At 42.0% G+C, this 19,765-nt stretch overlaps 2 protein-coding genes across 2 annotated transcripts in view; one reads left to right on the top strand and one right to left on the bottom strand.

Annotated features, from left to right (window-relative positions):
- The window catches only part of LOC135572533 (protein diaphanous homolog 3-like), a 411,549-nt gene that overhangs the window by 282,373 nt on the left and 109,411 nt on the right, over positions 1-19,765 (top strand). The window lies entirely within an intron of this gene.
- The window catches only part of LOC135573109 (protein diaphanous homolog 3-like), a 166,313-nt gene that overhangs the window by 114,486 nt on the left and 32,062 nt on the right, over positions 1-19,765 (bottom strand). The window contains exons 2-3 of the mRNA XM_065022100.1: positions 9,336-9,434; positions 1,922-1,981 (exon numbers count right to left, since the gene is read on the bottom strand). Coding sequence (XP_064878172.1) covers positions 1,922-1,981; positions 9,336-9,411 — 136 coding nt within the window. The 5' untranslated portion in view covers positions 9,412-9,434. The remainder of the gene's footprint in view (positions 1-1,921; positions 1,982-9,335; positions 9,435-19,765) is intronic.

The raw sequence follows: 19,765 nt of genomic DNA, 5'->3' as shown, positions 1-19,765 counted from the left end.
CTGTGTGTTGAGACCAGTACTGTGTGTTGAGACCAGTACTGTGTGTTGAGACCAGTACTGTGTGTTGAGACCAGTACAGTGTGTTGAGACCAGTACTGTGTGTTGAGACCAGTACTGTGTGTTGAGACCAGTACTGTGTGTTGAGACCAGTACTGTGTGTTGAGACCAGTACTGTGTGTTGAGACCAGTACCACAGGAGACAACACTGTGTACAGCTGTCCATAACTACACTGACATAGAAACAGGCTAGGCAGGCACACACACACACACACACACACACACACACACACACACACACACACACACACACACACACACACACACACACACACACACACACACACACCAGAGGAATCCCCAGGGCTGAACTCAGGAACCAACAGACACAGACAGACAGAAGTCCAGTTCAAAGCAATGAAAACACACCAGACCAGCTGTTATGTAGAAAGAGGAAGCCTAACCCCAGACTTTCCTATAGAAGAGGGCCCCCTATTCCCTATAGAAGAGGGCCCCCTATTCCCTATAGAAGAGGGCCCCCTATTCTCTATAGAAGAGGGCCCCCTATTCCCTATAGAAGAGGGCCCCCTATTCCCTATAGAAGAGGGCCCCCTATTCTCTATAGAAGAGAGCCCCCTATTCCCTATAGAAGAGGAGCCTCCTATTTCCTATAGAAGAGGGGCCTCCTATTCCCTATAGAAGAGGGCCCCCTATTCCCTATAGAAGAGGGCCCCCTATTCCCTATAGAAGAGGGCCCCCTATTCCCTATAGAAGAGGGCCCCCTATTCCCTATAGAAGATGCCCCATATTCCCTACAGAAGAGGGCCCCCTATTCCCTACAGAAGAGGGCCCCCTATTCCCTATAGAAGAGGGGCCCCTATTCCCTATAGAAGAGGCCCCCCTATTCCCTATAGAAGAGGGCCCCCTATTCCCTATAGAAGAGGGCCCCCTATTCCCTATAGAAGAGGGCCCCCCTATTCCCTATAGAAGAGGGCCCCCCTATTCCCTATAGAAGAGGGCCCCCTATTCCCTATAGAAGAGGGCCCCCTATTCCCTATAGAAGAGGGCCCCAGCGTCAAAAGTAGAGGTAGTTCACTACATAGGAAACACACACAAAATGCAGAGAAGAGCCAGACAGGCAAACACACGCCGAGAGGAGGGTCAAAAGCTCAGAGTAGAGAAGACAGCAGGAGGACGGTCGTCAGCTCAGAGTAGAGAAGACAGCGAGAGGACGGTCGTCAGCTCAGAGTAGAGAAGACAGCGAGAGGACGGTCGTAAGCTCAGAGTAGAGAAGACAGCGAGAGGACGGTCGTCAGCTCAGAGTAGAGAAGACAGCGAGAGGACGGTCGTCAGCTCAGAGTAGAGAAGACAGCGAGAGGACGGTCGTCAGCTCAGAGTAGAGAAGACAGTGAGAGGACGGTCGTAAGCTCAGAGTAGAGAAGACAGTGAGAGGACGGTCGTAAGCTCAGAGTAGAGAAGACAGTGAGAGGACGGTCATAAGCTCAGAGTAGAGAAGACAGCGAGAGGACGGTCGTCAGCTCAGAGTAGAGAAGACAGCGAGAGGACGGTCGTAAGCTCAGAGTAGAGAAGACAGCGAGAGGACGGTCGTAAGCTCAGAGTAGAGAAGACAGCGAGAGGACGGTCGTAAGCTCAGAGTAGAGAACACAGCGAGAGGACGGTCGTAAGCTCAGAGTAGAGAAGACAGCGAGAGGACGGTCGTAAGCTCAGAGTAGAGAAGACAGCGAGAGGACGGTCGTAAGCTCAGAGTAGAGAAGACAGCGAGAGGGTTCATGGAAAGAACCGTTCTATTTCGAAACATTCCATTTGCTCTATTTTAAATACACGGTTCTGGTTTACGGCTGTTAGCAGACAGACAGACAGACAGACAGAACACGCTCTGCGACGGAGGCTGGGTTGTCGTTACCATGGTTACAGGGTTTCAGAACCTGGAGGTACGAACTGGGACTGAGGCTCATCTGACCATCTGTTGGAACCAGTGGAAACGTCAATACAATAATGAACCAGTAATAACTATACAATAATGAACCAGTAATATAATAATGAACCAGTAATATAATAATGAACCAGTAATAACTATATAATAATGAACCAGTAATAACTATATAATAATGAACCAGTAATAACTATATATTAATGAACCAGTAATATAATAATGAACCAGTAATATAATAATGAACCAGTAATAACTATATAATAATGAACCAGTAATAACTATATAATAATGAACCAGTAATATAATAATGAACCAGTAATAACTATATAATAATGAACCAGTAATATAATAATGAACCAGTAATAACTATAATATAATGAACCAGTAATAACTATATATTAATGAACCAGTAATATAATAATGAACCAGTAATAACTATATATTAATGAACCAGTAATATAATAATGAACCAGTAATAACTATATAATAATGAACCAGTAATATAATAATGAACCAGTAATATAATAATGAACCAGTAATATAATAATGAACCAGTAATAACTATATAATAATGAACCAGTAATAACTATATAATAATGAACCAGTAATAACTATATAATAATGAACCAGTAATATAATAATGAACCAGTAATATAATAATGAACCAGTAATAACTATATAATAATGAACCAGTAATATAATAATGAACCAGTAATATAATAATGAACCAGTAATATAATAATGAACCAGTAATAACTATATATTAATGAACCAGTAATATAATAATGAACCAGTAATATAATAATGAACCAGTAATAACTATATAATAATGAACCAGTAATATAATAATGAACCAGTAATATAATAATGAACCAGTAATAACTATATAATAATGAACCAGTAATAACTATATAATAATGAACCAGTAATAACTATATAATAATGAACCAGTAATATAATAATGAACCAGTAATATAATAATGAACCAGTAATAACTATATAATAATGAACCAGTAATAACTATATAATAATGAACCAGTAATAACTATATAATAATGAACCAGTAATATAATAATGAACCAGTAATAACTATATAATAATGAACCAGTAATAACTATATAATAATGAACCAGTAATAACTATATAATAATGAACCAGTAATAACTATATAATAATGAACCAGTAATATAATAATGAACCAGTAATAACTATATAATAATGAACCAGTAATATAATAATGAACCAGTAATATAATAATGAACCAGTAATAACTATATAATAATGAACCAGTAATAACTATATAATAATGAACCAGTAATATATTAATGAACCAGTAATATAATAATGAACCAGTAATAACTATATAATAATGAACCAGTAATATAATAATGAACCAGTAATATAATAATGAACCAGTAATAACTATATAATAATGAACCAGTAATAACTATATAATAATGAACCAGTAATAACTATATAATAATGAACCAGTAATATAATAATGAACCAGTAATATAATAATGAACCAGTAATAACTATACAATAATGAACCAGTAATATAATAATGAACCAGTAATAACTATATAATAATGAACCAGTAATAACTATATAATAATGAACCAGTAATATAATAATGAACCAGTAATATAATAATGAACCAGTAATAACTATATAATAATGAACCAGTAATATAATAATGAACCAGTAATAACTATATAATAATGAACCAGTAATAACTATATAATAATGAACCAGTAATAACTATATAATAATGAACCAGTAATATAATAATGAACCAGTAATATAATAATGAACCAGTAATAACTATATAATAATGAACCAGTAATAACTATATAATAATGAACCAGTAATAACTATATAATAATGAACCAGTAATATAATAATGAACCAGTAATAACTATATAATAATGAACCAGTAATAACTATATAATAATGAACCAGTAATAACTATATAATAATGAACCAGTAATATAATAATGAACCAGTAATAACTATATAATAATGAACCAGTAATAACTATATAATAATGAACCAGTAATAACTATATAATAATGAACCAGTAATATAATAATGAACCAGTAATAACTATATATTAATGAACCAGTAATAACTATATAATAATGAACCAGTAATAACTATATAATAATGAACCAGTAATAACTATATATTAATGAACCAGTAATAACTATATAATAATGAACCAGTAATAACTATATAATAATGAACCAGTAATAACTATATAATAATGAACCAGTAATAACTATACAATAATGAACCAGTAATATAATAATGAACCAGTAATAACTATACAATAATGAACCAGTAATATAATAATGAACCAGTAATAACTATATAATAATGAACCAGTAATAACTATACAATAATGAACCAGTAATATAATAATGAACCAGTAATAACTATACAATAATGAACCAGTAATATAATAATGAACCAGTAATATAATAATGAACCAGTAATAACTATATAATAATGAACCAGTAATATAATAATGAACCAGTAATAACTATATAATAATGAACCAGTAATAACTATATAATAATGAACCAGTAATAACTATATAATAATGAACCAGTAATATAATAATGAACCAGTAATAACTATATAATAATGAACCAGTAATAACTATATAATAATGAACCAGTAATAACTATATAATAATGAACCAGTAATATAATAATGAACCAGTAATAACTATATAATAATGAACCAGTAATAACTATATAATAATGAACCAGTAATAACTATATAATAATGAACCAGTAATATAATAATGAACCAGTAATAACTATATATTAATGAACCAGTAATAACTATATAATAATGAACCAGTAATAACTATACAATAATGAACCAGTAATAACTATATAATAATGAACCAGTAATAACTATATAATAATGAACCAGTAATAACTATATAATAATGAACCAGTAATAACTATATAATAATGAACCAGTAATAACTATATAATAATGAACCAGTAATAACTATATAATAATGAACCAGTAATAACTATACAATAATGAACCAGTAATATAATAATGAACCAGTAATAACTATACAATAATGAACCAGTAATATAATAATGAACCAGTAATAACTATATAATAATGAACCAGTAATAACTATATAATAATGAACCAGTAATATAATAATGAACCAGTAATATAATAATGAACCAGTAATAACTATATAATAATGAACCAGTAATATAATAATGAACCAGTAATAACTATATAATAATGAACCAGTAATAACTATATAATAATGAACCAGTAATAACTATATAATAATGAACCAGTAATATAATAATGAACCAGTAATATAATAATGAACCAGTAATAACTATATAATAATGAACCAGTAATAACTATATAATAATGAACCAGTAATAACTATATAATAATGAACCAGTAATATAATAATGAACCAGTAATAACTATATAATAATGAACCAGTAATAACTATATAATAATGAACCAGTAATAACTATATAATAATGAACCAGTAATATAATAATGAACCAGTAATAACTATATAATAATGAACCAGTAATAACTATATAATAATGAACCAGTAATAACTATATAATAATGAACCAGTAATAACTATATAATAATGAACCAGTAATATAATAATGAACCAGTAATAACTATATATTAATGAACCAGTAATAACTATATAATAATGAACCAGTAATAACTATAATGAACCAGTAATAACTATATAATAATGAACCAGTAATAACTATATAATAATGAACCAGTAATAACTATATAATAATGAACCAGTAATAACTATATAATAATGAACCAGTAATAACTATATAATAATGAACCAGTAATATAATAATGAACCAGTAATAACTATATAATAATGAACCAGTAATAACTATATAATAATGAACCAGTAATAACTATATAATAATGAACCAGTAATATAATAATGAACCAGTAATATAATAATGAACCAGTAATATAATAATGAACCAGTAATATAATAATGAACCAGTAATATAATAATGAACCAGTAATAACTATATAATAACGAACCAGTAATATAATAATGAACCAGTAATAACTATATAATAATGAACCAGTAATATAATAATGAACCAGTAATATAATAATGAACCAGTAATAACTATATAATAATGAACCAGTAATATAATAATGAACCAGTAATATAATAATGAACCAGTAATAACTATATAATAATGAACCAGTAATAACTATATAATAATGAACCAGTAATATAATAATGAACCAGTAATATAATAATGAACCAGTAATATAATAATGAACCAGTAATAACTATATAATAATGAACCAGTAATACAATAATGAACCAGTAATAACTATATAATAATGAACCAGTAATAACTATATAATAATGAACCAGTAATATAATAATGAACCAGTAATAACTATATAATAATGAACCAGTAATAACTATATAATAATGAACCAGTAATAACTATATAATAATGAACCAGTAATAACTATATAATAATGAACCAGTAATATAATAATGAACCAGTAATATAATAATGAACCAGTAATAACTATATAATAATGAACCAGTAATAACTATACAATAATGAACCAGTAATATAATAATGAACCAGTAATAACTATATAATAATGAACCAGTAATAACTATATAATAATGAACCAGTAATATAATAATGAACCAGTAATAACTATATAATAATGAACCAGTAATATAATAATGAACCAGTAATAACTATATATTAATGAACCAGTAATATAATAATGAACCAGTAATAACTATATAATAATGAACCAGTAATATAATAATGAACCAGTAATATAATAATGAACCAGTAATAACTATATATTAATGAACCAGTAATATAATAATGAACCAGTAATATAATAATGAACCAGTAATAACTATATAATAATGAACCAGTAATAACTATATAATAATGAACCAGTAATAACTATATAATAATGAACCAGTAATATAATAATGAACCAGTAATATAATAATGAACCAGTAATATAATAATGAACCAGTAATATAATAATGAACCAGTAATAACTATATATTAATGAACCAGTAATATAATAATGAACCAGTAATATAATAATGAACCAGTAATAACTATATATTAATGAACCAGTAATATAATAATGAACCAGTAATAACTATATATTAATGAACCAGTAATATAATAATGAACCAGTAATATAATAATGAACCAGTAATAACTATATATTAATGAACCAGTAATATAATAATGAACCAGTAATAACTATATAATAATGAACCAGTAATAACTATATAATAATGAACCAGTAATAACTATATAATAATGAACCAGTAATATAATAATGAACCAGTAATATAATAATGAACCAGTAATATAATAATGAACCAGTAATAACTATATATTAATGAACCAGTAATATAATAATGAACCAGTAATATAATAATGAACCAGTAATAACTATATAATAATGAACCAGTAATAACTATATAATAATGAACCAGTAATAACTATATAATAATGAACCAGTAATATAATAATGAACCAGTAATATAATAATGAACCAGTAATATAATAATGAACCAGTAATATAATAATGAACCAGTAATAACTATATATTAATGAACCAGTAATATAATAATGAACCAGTAATATAATAATGAACCAGTAATATAATAATGAACCAGTAATATAATAATGAACCAGTAATATAATAATGAACCAGTAATAACTATATATTAATGAACCAGTAATATATTAATGAACCAGTAATATAATAATGAACCAGTAATAACTATATAATAATGAACCAGTAATAACTATATAATAATGAACCAGTAATATATTAATGAACCAGTAATATATTAATGAACCAGTAATAACTATATAATAATGAACCAGTAATATAATAATGAACCAGTAATATAATAATGAACCAGTAATATAATAATGAACCAGTAATAACTATATAATAATGAACCAGTAATAACTATATAATAATGAACCAGTAATATATTAATGAACCAGTAATATATTAATGAACCAGTAATAACTATATAATAATGAACCAGTAATATAATAATGAACCAGTAATATAATAATGAACCAGTAATAACTATATAATAATGAACCAGTAATATAATAATGAACCAGTAATAACTATATAATAATGAACCAGTAATATATTAATGAACCAGTAATAACTATATAATAATGAACCAGTAATAACTATACAATAATGAACCAGTAATATAATAATGAACCAGTAATAACTATATAATAATGAACCAGTAATAACTATAATATAATGAACCAGTAATATAATAATGAACCAGTAATAACTATATATTAATGAACCAGTAATAACTATATAATAATGAACCAGTAATAACTATAATATAATGAACTAGTAATAGAGTTAGGTAGGGGGTATAGAGTTAGGTAGGGGGTATAGAGTTAGGTAGAGGGTATAGAGTTAGGTAGGGGTATAGAGTTAGGTAGGGGGTATAGAGTTAGGTAGGGGTATAGAGTTAGGTAGAGGGTATAGAGTTAGGTAGGGGTATAGAGTTAGGTAGGGGGTATAGGAGTTATTGTAAGGGTATTGAGTTAGGTAGGGGTATTGAGTTAGGTAGGGGTATAGAGTTAGGTAGGGGTATAGAGTTAGGTAGGGGTATAGGAGTTATTGTAAGGGGGGATTGAGTTAGGTAGGGGTATTGAGTTAGGTAGGGGGTATAGAGTTAGGTAGGGGTATAGGAGTTATTGTAAGGGGTATAGAGTTAGGTAGGGGTATAGAGTTAGGTAAAGGGTATAGGAGTTATTATAAGGGTATTGAGCTAGGTAGGGGTATAGGAGTTATTGTAAGGGGTATTGAGTTAGGTAGGGGTATAGAGTTAGGTAGGGGTATAGAGTTAGGTAGGGGTATAGAGTTAGGTAGGGGGTATAGAGTTAGGTAGGGGTATAGAGTTAGGTAGGGGTATAGAGTTAGGTAGGGGTATTGAGTTAGGTAGGGGTATAGAGTTAGGTAGGGGTATAGAGTTAGGTAGGGGTATAGAGTTAGGTAGGGGTATTGAGTTAGGTAGGGGTATAGGAGTTATTGTAAGGGGTATTGAGTTATTGTAAGGGGTATTGGAGTTATTGTAAGGGGTATTGAGTTAGGTAGGGGTGTAGGAGTTATTGTAGGGGGTATAGAGTTAGGTAGAGGGTATAGGAGTTATTGTAAGGGGTATAGAGTTAGGTAGAGGGTATAGGAGTTATTGTAGGGGGTATAGAGTTAGGTAGAGGGTATAGGAGTTATTGTAAGGGGTATTGAGTTATTGTAAAGGTCTCACCTCGGGGCCGGGGTGCTCTCTTCCGTCGGTCTCTGAACGCTGCTCCAGACTGCAAAGCCTCCAGCAAACTATCCATCACTCCTGTCTCATCACTGTTCTCTGGTGGAGGAGAGAGAGAGAGAGAGAGAGAAAGAGTGAGCGAGAGGAGGGAGAGAGAGCGAGAGAGAGGGAGAGAGAAAAAGAGAGAGGGGGAGAGAGCGAGAGAGAGGGGGAGAGAGCGAGAGAGAGGGGGAGAGAGCAAGAGAGAGGGGGAGAGAGCGAGAGAGAGGGGGGAGAGAGCAAGAGAGAGGGGGAGAGAGCGAGAGAGAGGAGGGGGGGAGAGAGACTAAATTAGATGAGGGCAGTATTGCTATCAGGTCTTGAAGGTTGCCATAGTAATGCCAGAGATGATGGCCATGCAACAGAGACAGTCTACCACCAGTTAAACCGTGAAGCAAAGCAGACAGCCTTTAACTGGCTCTTATATCACCTGGATGTGACTCCAACACCAGCCACAGTCCAGTGTGTGTGTGTCCAGTCTGAGTGTGTCCAGTCTGAGTGTGTGTGGGTGTGTGTCCAGTGTGTGTGTCCAGTGTGTGTGTGTGTGTGTGTGTCCAGTGTGTGTGTGTGTGTGTGTGTGTGTGTGTCCAGTGTGTGTGTGTGTGTGTCCAGTGTGTGTGTGTGTGTGTGTCCAGTGTGTGTGTGTGTCCAGTGTGTGTGTGTCCAGTGTGTGTGTGTGTGTGTCCAGTGTGTGTGTGTGTGTGTGTGTCCAGTGTGTGTGTGTGTGTGTGTGTGTGTGTCCAGTGTGTGTGTGTGTCCAGTGAGTGTGTGTGTCCAGTGTGTGTGTCCAGTGTGTGTGTCCAGTGTGTGTGTGTGTCCAGTGTGTGTGTGTGTCCAGTGTGTGTGTGTCCAGTGTGTGTGTGTGTGTGTCCAGTGTGTGTGTGTGTCCAGTGTGTGTGTGTCCAGTGTGTGTGTGTGTGTGTCCAGTGTGTGTGTGTCCAGTGTGTGTGTGTGTCCAGTGTGTGTGTGTCCAGTGTGTGTGTGTCCAGTGTGTGTGTGTGTCCAGTGTGTGTGTGTGTCCAGTGTGTGTGTGTGTCCAGTGTGTGTGTGTCCAGTGTGTGTGTGTGTGTGTCCAGTGTGTGTGTGTCCAGTGTGTGTGTGTGTGTCCAGTGTGTGTGTGTGTGTCCAGTGTGTGTGTGTGTCCAGTGTGTGTGTGTCCAGTGTGTGTGTGTGTGTCCAGTGTGTGTGTGTGTCCAGTGTGTGTGTGTGTGTGTCCAGTGTGTGTGTGTGTGTGTCCAGTGTGTGTGTGTGTCCAGTGTGTGTGTGTGTGTCCAGTGTGTGTGTGTGTGTGTCCAGTGTGTGTGTGTGTGTGTCCAGTGTGTGTGTGTGTGTGTCCAGTGTGTGTGTGTCCAGTGTGTGTGTGTGTGTCCAGTGTGTGTGTGTGTCCAGTGTGTGTGTGTGTGTGTCCAGTGTGTGTGTGTCCAGTGTGTGTGTGTGTGTGTCCAGTGTGTGTGTGTGTCCAGTGTGTGTGTGTGTGTGTCCAGTGTGTGTGTGTCCAGTGTGTGTGTGTGTGTGTCCAGTGTGTGTGTGTGTCCAGTGTGTGTGTGTGTGTCCAGTGTGTGTGTGTCCAGTGTGTGTGTGTCCAGTGTGTGTGTGTGTGTGTCCAGTGTGTGTGTGTGTCCAGTGTGTGCAACTCTGTGGCTGGACTACAAAGCCAGAGGGAAAGTTCAAGCTATTAACCTCAGGTCGTTGCCTTTTCTATGGAAAACTGTTGGGGGAACGGGGGGGTCTGGCTGGGGAGGGTTTAGGGTAGGAGTAGTGGAGACATCCCCAATGGAACACTATTCCCTATCTAGTGCACTACTTTTGACCAGGGCCCATAAGGCCACTTTATAGGGAATATGGTGCCAATTGGCACACTTCCCTAGAGTCACCACCACCAGCATTTTCCAGCCCTCCCCCCTCCCTCCCACGCTCCCTCTCTCCATCTCCACCCCTCCTCCTCTCATCTTTGCCCTCTCTCTCCCTCCCCCATTCCTCCTCCCACTCCCCCATTCCCCTCTTCCCATCTCCACCCTCCCTCCTCCTCCCCCATCTCCATCCTTCCTCCTCCCCATCTCCATCCCTCCACCATCTCCACCCCTCCTCCTCTCCCTCCCACTCATCTTCGCCCTCTCCCTCCTCCTCCTCTCCCTTCCCCGCTCTCCAACACCACCCCTCCCTCCTTCCTCCTCTACCTCCTCCATCCCTCCCTCCTCCTCCTCTCCCTCCCCCCGCTCTCCAACACCACCCCTCCCTCCCCGCTCTCAACACCACCCCTCCCTCCCTCCTCCTCCTCTCCCTCCACCTCCTCCTCTCCCTCCCTCCCCATTATCCCTCCATCTCCCTGTTGGGATAATCAGTCATATCTGACAGTACATTTTTTTCATGACACAGCAAATCCACCCAATCTTTTGTAAAGAGGAAGAGGACAGAAGAAAGTGGAAAAATATAAAGAGCCAGAACAACTACGAGCCTCTCAGTCAGTCAGCCGCTTCAGGGCTGAGACTGTGTGTTTTCTTATTGTGTGTGTGTGTGTCTTGTATGATGAAGATGATGATGTGTGTGGAGTCAGGTATCTATCCCACCCTCTGACCGAGCTCCCAGACACCCTGCCCCCCCATGCAGATATATTCACCTGTCATATGATGTGTACTGAACACACTCTCCTCTGGAAGGAAGAGAGTCCTAAATGAAACAATATTCCCTAAGGGCCTCGGTCAAATGTAGGGCACTATAAAAAGGGACCGAGGTGCGCCGTTAGGGACTGAACCCACTCGCCGTAGGACGGATGGAAGGGAGGGAGAACAGAGGAGTGTAGGGCACTATAAAAAGGGACCAAGGTGCGCCGTTAGGGACCAAACCCACTCGCCGTAGGAAGGATGGAAGGAAGGGAGAACAGAGGCGTGCTGTATAAAACACAACCCATTCAAGACAACCAGTCACCTCTCAAAAGACCTGCCCATTCTCACCGAGGGAGGATCTCTCAACGAGGGAGTTTCTCTCACCGAGGGAGGATCTCTCAACGAGGGAGTTTTTCTCACCGAGGGAGGATCTTTCACAGAGGGAGGATCTCTCACCGAGGGAGGATCTCTCACCGAGGGAGGGTTTCTCACCGAGGGAGGGTTTCTCACCGAGGGAGGATTACCGAGGGAGGATTTCTCACCGAGGGAGGATCTCTCACCGAGGGAGGATCTTTCACAGAGGGAGGATTTCTCACCGAGGGAGGATTTCTCACAGAGGGAGGATTTCTCACCGTGGGAGGATCTCTCACCGAGGGAGGATTTCTCACCGAGGGAGGGTTTCTCACCGAGGGAGGATTACCGAGGGAGGATTTCTCACCGAGGGATGGTTTCTCACCGAGGGAGGATCTCTCACCGAGGGAGGGTTTCTCACCGAGGGAGGATCTCTCACCGAGGGAGGATTACCGAGGGAGTTTTTCTCACCGAGGGAGGGTTTCTCACCGAGGGAGGATGTGATTTTGTGACCTGTAGTGTTTATTTTGAGAATGAACAGTAGTGAGTTGAACGTGTCATGAAACAGAGTCATGAATAATTTCAGGGGGCGGGGCATCTGCTGACATCATGGCTGTGATGTCATCTCTCCACAGTTACTGTGTCAGTTCAGAAAAAGGACTGTGGATCTAGTATTATATAGAATGATCTCTAGGTTACTGCGGAAGACAGTAAGGAGTACGGATCTAGTATTATATAGAATGGTCTCTAGGTTACTGTGGATCTAGTATTATATAGAATGGTCTCTAGGTTACTGTGGAAGACAGTAAGGAGTACGGATCTAGTATTATATAGAATGGTCTCTAGGTTACTGTGGATCTAGTATTATATAGAATGGTCTCTAGGTTACTGTGGAAGACAGTAAGGAGTACGGATCTAGTATTATATAGAATGGTCTCTAGGTTACTGTGGAAGACAGTAAGGAGTAATGGATCTAGTATTATATAGAATGGTCTCTAGGTTACTGTGGATCTAGTATTATATAGAATGGTCTCTAGGTTACTGTGGAAGACAGTAAGGAGTACGGATCTAGTATTATATAGAATGGTCTCTAGGTTACTGTGGAAGACAGTAAGGAGTACGGATCTAGTATTATATAGAATGGTCTCTAGGTTACTGTGGAAGACAGTAAGGAGTACGGATCTAGTATTATATAGAATGGTCTCTAGGTTACTGTGGAAGACAGTAAGGAGTACGGATCTAGTATTATATAGAATGGTCTCTAGGTTACTGTGGATCTAGTATTATATAGAATGGTCTCTAGGTTACTGTGGAAGACAGTAAGGAGTACGGATCTAGTATAATATAGAATGGTCTCTAGGTTACTGTGGATCTAGTATAATATAGAATGGTCTCTAGGTTACTGTGGAAGACCGGAGGCTGTTTAAAACTAAAAATGAAGCCAGAATGTCCGTCCCCATATTGCAACATGGAAGAGAGGTGTTGACAGACCAGAGAGTTTAGGTCAGTCAACATGGTAGAGAGGTGTTGACAGACCAGAGAGTTTAGGTCAGTCAACATGGAAGAGAGGTGTTGACAGACCAGAGAGTTTAGGTCAGTCAACATGGAAGAGAGGTGTTGACAGACCAGAGAGTTTAGGTCATTCAACATGGTAGAGAGGTGTTGACAGACCAGAGAGTTTAGGTCATTCAACATGGAAGAGAGGTGTTGACAGACCCGAGAGTTTAGGTCATTCAACATGGAAGAGAGGTGTTGACAGACCCGAGAGTTTAGGTCATTCAACATGGTAGAGAGGTGTTGACAGACCAGAGAGTTTAGGTCATTCAACATGGAAGAGAGGTGTTGACAGACCAGAGAGTTTAGGTCAGTCAACATGGAAGAGAGGTGTTGACAGACCAGAGAGTTTAGGTCAGTCAACATGGTAGAGAGGTGTTGACAGACCAGAGAGTTTAGGTCAGTCAACATGGAAGAGAGGTGTTGACAGACCAGAGAGTTTAGGTCTTGGTACGGTGGAGGTGGACAATGTTCTGGCTGACAGGTCTGATAGAGGTGGAGAGAAACAGCTGTGGACAGACATCCTGCCCAGTTATCACCTGACTCACTGAAACACACTCTACTGCAGGGCAGAGGGGACGGAGGGAGAGGAGGAGCAGGGGATGGAGGGAGAGGAGGAGCAGGGGATGGAGAGAGAGAAGGAGAAGGGGATGGAGGGAGAGGAGAGGGGATGGAGGGGATGGAGAGGATGGAGAAGGAGAAGGGGATGGAGGGAGAGAAGGAGAAGGGGATGGAGAGAGAGAAGGAGCAGGAGAAGGAGGGAGAGAAGGAGGGAGAGAAGGAGCAGGGGATGGAGGGAGAGAGGGAGGGAGAGAGGGAGGGAGAGAAGGAGCAGGGGATGGAGGGAGAGAAGGAGCAGGGGATGGAGGGAGAGAAGGAGCAGGGGATGGAGGGAGAGAAGGAGCAGGAGAGGGAGGGAGATAAGGATCGAGAGAGGGAGGGAGAGAAGGAGCAGGGGATGGAGGGAGAGAAGGAGCGAGGGAGGGAGAGAAGGAGCGAGAGAGGGAGGGAGAGAAGGAGCGAGAGAGGGAGGGAGAGAAGGAGCAGGGGATGGAGGGAGAGAAGGAGCGAGAGATGGAGGGAGAGAAGGAGCGAGAGAGGGAGCGAGAGAAGGATCGAGAGAGGGAGGGAGAGAAGGAGCAGGGGATGGAGGGAGAGAAGGAGCGAGGGAGGGAGAGAAGGAGCGAGAGAGGGAGGGAGAGAAGGATCGAGAGAGGGAGGGAGAGAAGGAGCAGGGGATGGAGGGAGAGAAGGAGCGAGGGAGGGAGAGAAGGAGCGAGAGAGGGAGGGAGAAAAGGATCGAGAGAGGGAGGGAGAGAAGGAGCAGGGGATGGAGGGAGAGAAGGATCGAGAGAGGGAGCAGGGGATGGAGGGAGAGAAGGATCGAGAGAGGGAGCAGGGGATGGAGGGAGAGAAGGAGCGAGAGAGGGAGGGAGAGAAGGATCGAGAGAGGGAGGGAGAGAAGGAGCAGGGGATGGAGGGAGAGAAGGAGAAGGGGATGGAGGGAGAGAAGGAGGGAGAGAAGGATCGAGAGAGGGAGGGAGAGAAGGAGCAGGGGATGGAGGGAGAGAAGGAGGGAGAGAAGGATCGAGAGAGGGAGGGAGAGAAGGAGCAGGGGATGGAGGGAGAGAAGGAGCGAGGGGGAGAGAGAAGGAGCGAGAGAGGGAGGGAGAAAAGGAGCAGGGGATGGAGGGAGAGAAGGAGCGAGAGAGGGAGGGAGAAAAGGAGCAGGGGATGGAGGGAGAGAAGGAGCGAGAGAGGGAGGGAGAGAGGGATCGAGAGAGGGAGGGAGAGAGGGATCGAGAGAGGGAGGGAGAGAAGGATCGAGAGAGGGAGGGAGAGAAGGATCGAGAGAGGGAGGAGAGAAGGAGCAGGGGATGGAGGGAGAGAAGGAGAAGGGGATGGAGGGAGAGAAGGAGCAGGGGATGGAGGGAGAGAAGGGGGGGATGGAGGGAGAGAAGGAGGGAGAGAAGGAGGGAGAGAGGGAGGGAGATTGGGGGTTGAGAGAGGAGAGTAGGTTGAGAGAGGAGAGGAGGGGGTTGAGAGAGGAGAGGAGGTTGAGAGAGGAGAGGAGGGGGTTGAGAGAGAGAGAGAGGAGGGTTGAGAGAGGAGAGTAGGTTGAGAGAGGAGAGGAGGGGCGTTGAGAGAGGAGAGTAGGTTGAGAGAGGAGAGTAGGTTGAGAGAGGAGAGGAGGAGAGGAGGGGGTTGGGAGATGAGGGGTGAGAGGAGAGGAGGAGGGGTTGAGAGAGGAGAGGAGGGGGGGTGAGAGAGGAGAGTAGGTTGAGAGAGGAGAGGAGGGGGTTGAGAGAGGAGAGGAGGGGGTTGAGAGAGGAGAGGAGGTTGAGAGAGGAGAGTAGGTTGAGAGAGAGAGGAGGTTGAGAGAGGAGAGGAGGGGGTTGGGAGATGAGGGGTGAGAGGAGAGGAGGAGGGGTTGAGAGAGGAGAGGAGGGGGTTGAGAGAGGAGAGGAGGGGGTTGAGAGAGGAGAGTAGGTTGAGAGAGGAGAGGAGGTTGAGAGAGGAGAGGAGGGGGTTGAGAGAGGAGAGTAGGTTGAGAGAGGAGAGGAGGTTGAGAGAGGAGAGTAGGTTGAGAGAGGAGAGGAGGGGGTTGGGAGATGAGGGGTGAGAGGAGAGGAGGAGGGGTTGAGAGAGGAGAGGAGGGGGTGAGAGAGGAGAGGAGGGGGTGAGAGAGGAGAGGAGGGGGTGAGAGAGAGAGAGGAGGTGAGAGAGAGGAGAGGGGGTGAGAGAGGAGAGGAGAGGAGTGAGAGAGGAGAGGAGGGAAGTGAGAGAGAGAGGAGGGGGTGAGAGAGGAGAGGAGGGGGTGAGAGAGAGAGGAGGGGTGGTGAGAGAGGAGAGTAGGTTGAGAGAGGAGAGGAGGTTGAGAGAGGAGAGTAGGTTGAGAGAGGAGAGGAGGGGGGTTGGGAGATGAGGGGTGAGAGGAGAGGAGGAGGGGTTGAGAGAGAGAGAGGAGGGGGTGAGAGAGGAGAGGAGGGGGGTGAGAGAGGAGAGGAGGGGGGTGAGAGAGGAGAGGAGGAGAGGGGGTGAGAGAGGAGAGAGAGGGGGGTGAGAGAGGAGAGGAGGGGGGTGAGAGAGGAGAGGAGGGGGTGAGAGAGGAGAGAGGAGAGAGGGAGAGGAGGGGAGTGAGAGAGGGAGAGGAGGGGGTGAGAGAGGAGAGGAGGGGGTGAGAGAGGAGAGGAGGGGGGGTGAGAGAGGAGAGGAGGGGGGTGAGAGAGGAGAGGAGGGGGTGAGAGAGGAGAGGAGGGGGTGAGAGAGGAGAGGAGGGGAGTGAGAGGAGAGGAGGGGGGGTGAGAGGAGAGGAGGGGGGGTGAGAGGAGAGGAGGTACAAGGGTAATCAGCGTCAGGGGGAGATGAATAGTCGGTCGGACTCTCGCTCTGTCTCTGTCATTTGTGGCTCAGCTGAGTGAGAATTAATTGAACTGATTAGCTTTCTTTATTTATCTGGACGTATGGGGCCTGAATCCAATGGTCTGAGTGGAGGGAGACAATCAGAGGGTCTGTCTCTCACCGTCTGACTGCCCCTCAGGTGTCCCCCCTCCACTAAGACACAACACCATCTGACTGTCCCTCAGGTCTCCCTCCTCCACTAAGACACAACACCATCTGACTGTCCCTCCACTAAGACACAACACCATCTGACTGTCCCTCAGGTGTCCCCCCTCCACTAAGACACAACACCATCTGACTGTCCCTCAGGTGTCCCCCCTCCACTAAGACACAACACCATCTGACTGTCCCTCAGGTCTCCCTCCTCCACTAAGACACAACACCATCTGACTGTCCCTCAGGTGTCCCCCCTCCACTAAGACACAACACCATCTGACTGTCCCTCAGGTCCCCCCCTCCACTAAGACAGAACACCATCTGACTGTCCCTCAGGTGTCCCCCCTTCACTAAGTCACAACACCATCTGACTGTCCCTCAGGTGTCCCCCTCCACTAAGACAGAACTAAACCGTCTTCCAGCTGATGGTGGAACCTCAACTCACCCTGATTTTTTTACGGGTAATTTTTGATTACGCTAATTTGGTTTCCAAAACACAGCCTCTAACAACAACAACAACCACTATCACTACACAACGTTGGACCAGTCGATGGATCGTTTGGTGACCACTGACCACAGTGAGGGTGTGATGGGGAGAGTGACTGATGAGACATCAGAGCCCGACAGTGAGGGTGTGATGGGGAGAGTGACTGATGAGACATCAGAGCCCGACAGTGAGGGTGTGATGGGGAGAGTGAGTGCACTGCGGAGACCTCAGAGCCCGACAGTGAGGGTGTGATGGGGAGAGTGACTGATGAGACATCAGAGCCCGACAGTGAGGGTGTGATGGAGAGAGTGACTGATGAGACATCAGAGCCCGACAGTGAGGGTGTGATGGGGAGAGTGACTGATGAGACATCAGAGCCCGACAGTGAGGGTGTGATGGAGAGAGTGACTGATGAGACATCAGAGCCCGACAGTGAGGGTGTGATGGGGAGAGTGACTGATGAGACATCAGAGCCCGACAGTGAGGGTGTGATGGGGAGAGTGACTGATGAGACATCAGAGCCCGACAGTGAGGGTGTGATGGGGAGAGTGACTGATGAGACCTCAGAGCCCGACAGTGAGGGTGTGATGGAGATCAGCTCAGAGCCTTAATATACTGCAGCCTGGAGCTGAGACTCTAACTGATGGGACTGCAGGTCTGAGGTAACTGATGTGATGGGGAGTGTGTGTGTGTGTGTGTGGTCCCAATGGATTGATTTAGTGGCAGACGGGAGGACATTTACTCTGATTAAAGTAGAGGAGGCTGTTCTACATTCCTCCTCTCTCTCTCCTCTTCTCATCCTTTCATCTCCTCTCTCGTCTTCTACCTCTCCTCTTCTCCTCTTCTCTCTCTACACCTCTTTCCTTTTCTCTCTCCTCTCTGTCTCTCTCCTCTTCTCATCCTTTCATCTCCTCTCTCGTCTTCTCCCTCTCCTCTTCTCCTCTCTCCTCTTCTCTCTCTACACCTTTTTCCTTTTCTCTCTCCAGACACTCCCACCTACCAACACACACGACTGTATTCCATCACTCCCACCTACCAACACACACTACTGTATTCCAGACACTCCCACCTACCAACACACACTACTGTATTCCAGACACTCCCACCTACCAACACACACTACTGTATTCCAGACACTCCCACCTACCAACACACACTACTGTATTCCAGACACTCCCACCTACCAACACACACTACTGTATTCCAGACACTCCCACCTACCAACACACTACTACTGTATTCCAGACACTCCCACCTACCAACACACACTACTGTATTCCAGACACTCCCACCTACCAACACACACTACTGTATTCCAGACACTCCCACCTACCAACACACACTACTGTATTCCATCACTCCCACCTACCAACACACACTACTGTATTCCAGACACTCCCACCTACCAACACACACTACTGTATTCCAGACACTCCCACCTACCAACACACACTACTGTATTCCAGACACTCCCACCTACCAACACACACTACTGTATTCCATCACTCCCACCTACCAACACACACACTACTGTATTCCAGACACTCCCACCTACCAACACACACTACTGTATTCCAGACACTCCCACCTACCAACACACACTACTGTATTCCAGACACTCCCACCTACCAACACACACTACTGTATTCCATCACTCCCACCTACCAACACACACTACTGTATTCCAGACACTCCCACCTACCAACACACACTACTGTATTCCATCACTCCCACCTACCAACACAAACTACTGTATTCCAGACACTCCCACCTACCAACACACACTACTGTATTCCAGACACTCCCACCTACCAACACACACTACTGTATTCCAGACA

Source organism: Oncorhynchus nerka, linkage group LG2, assembly GCF_034236695.1.
Source record: "Oncorhynchus nerka isolate Pitt River linkage group LG2, Oner_Uvic_2.0, whole genome shotgun sequence".
Taxonomy (NCBI): Eukaryota; Metazoa; Chordata; class Actinopteri; order Salmoniformes; family Salmonidae; genus Oncorhynchus; species Oncorhynchus nerka.
This window is presented reverse-complemented; position numbering and strand designations above follow the sequence as displayed.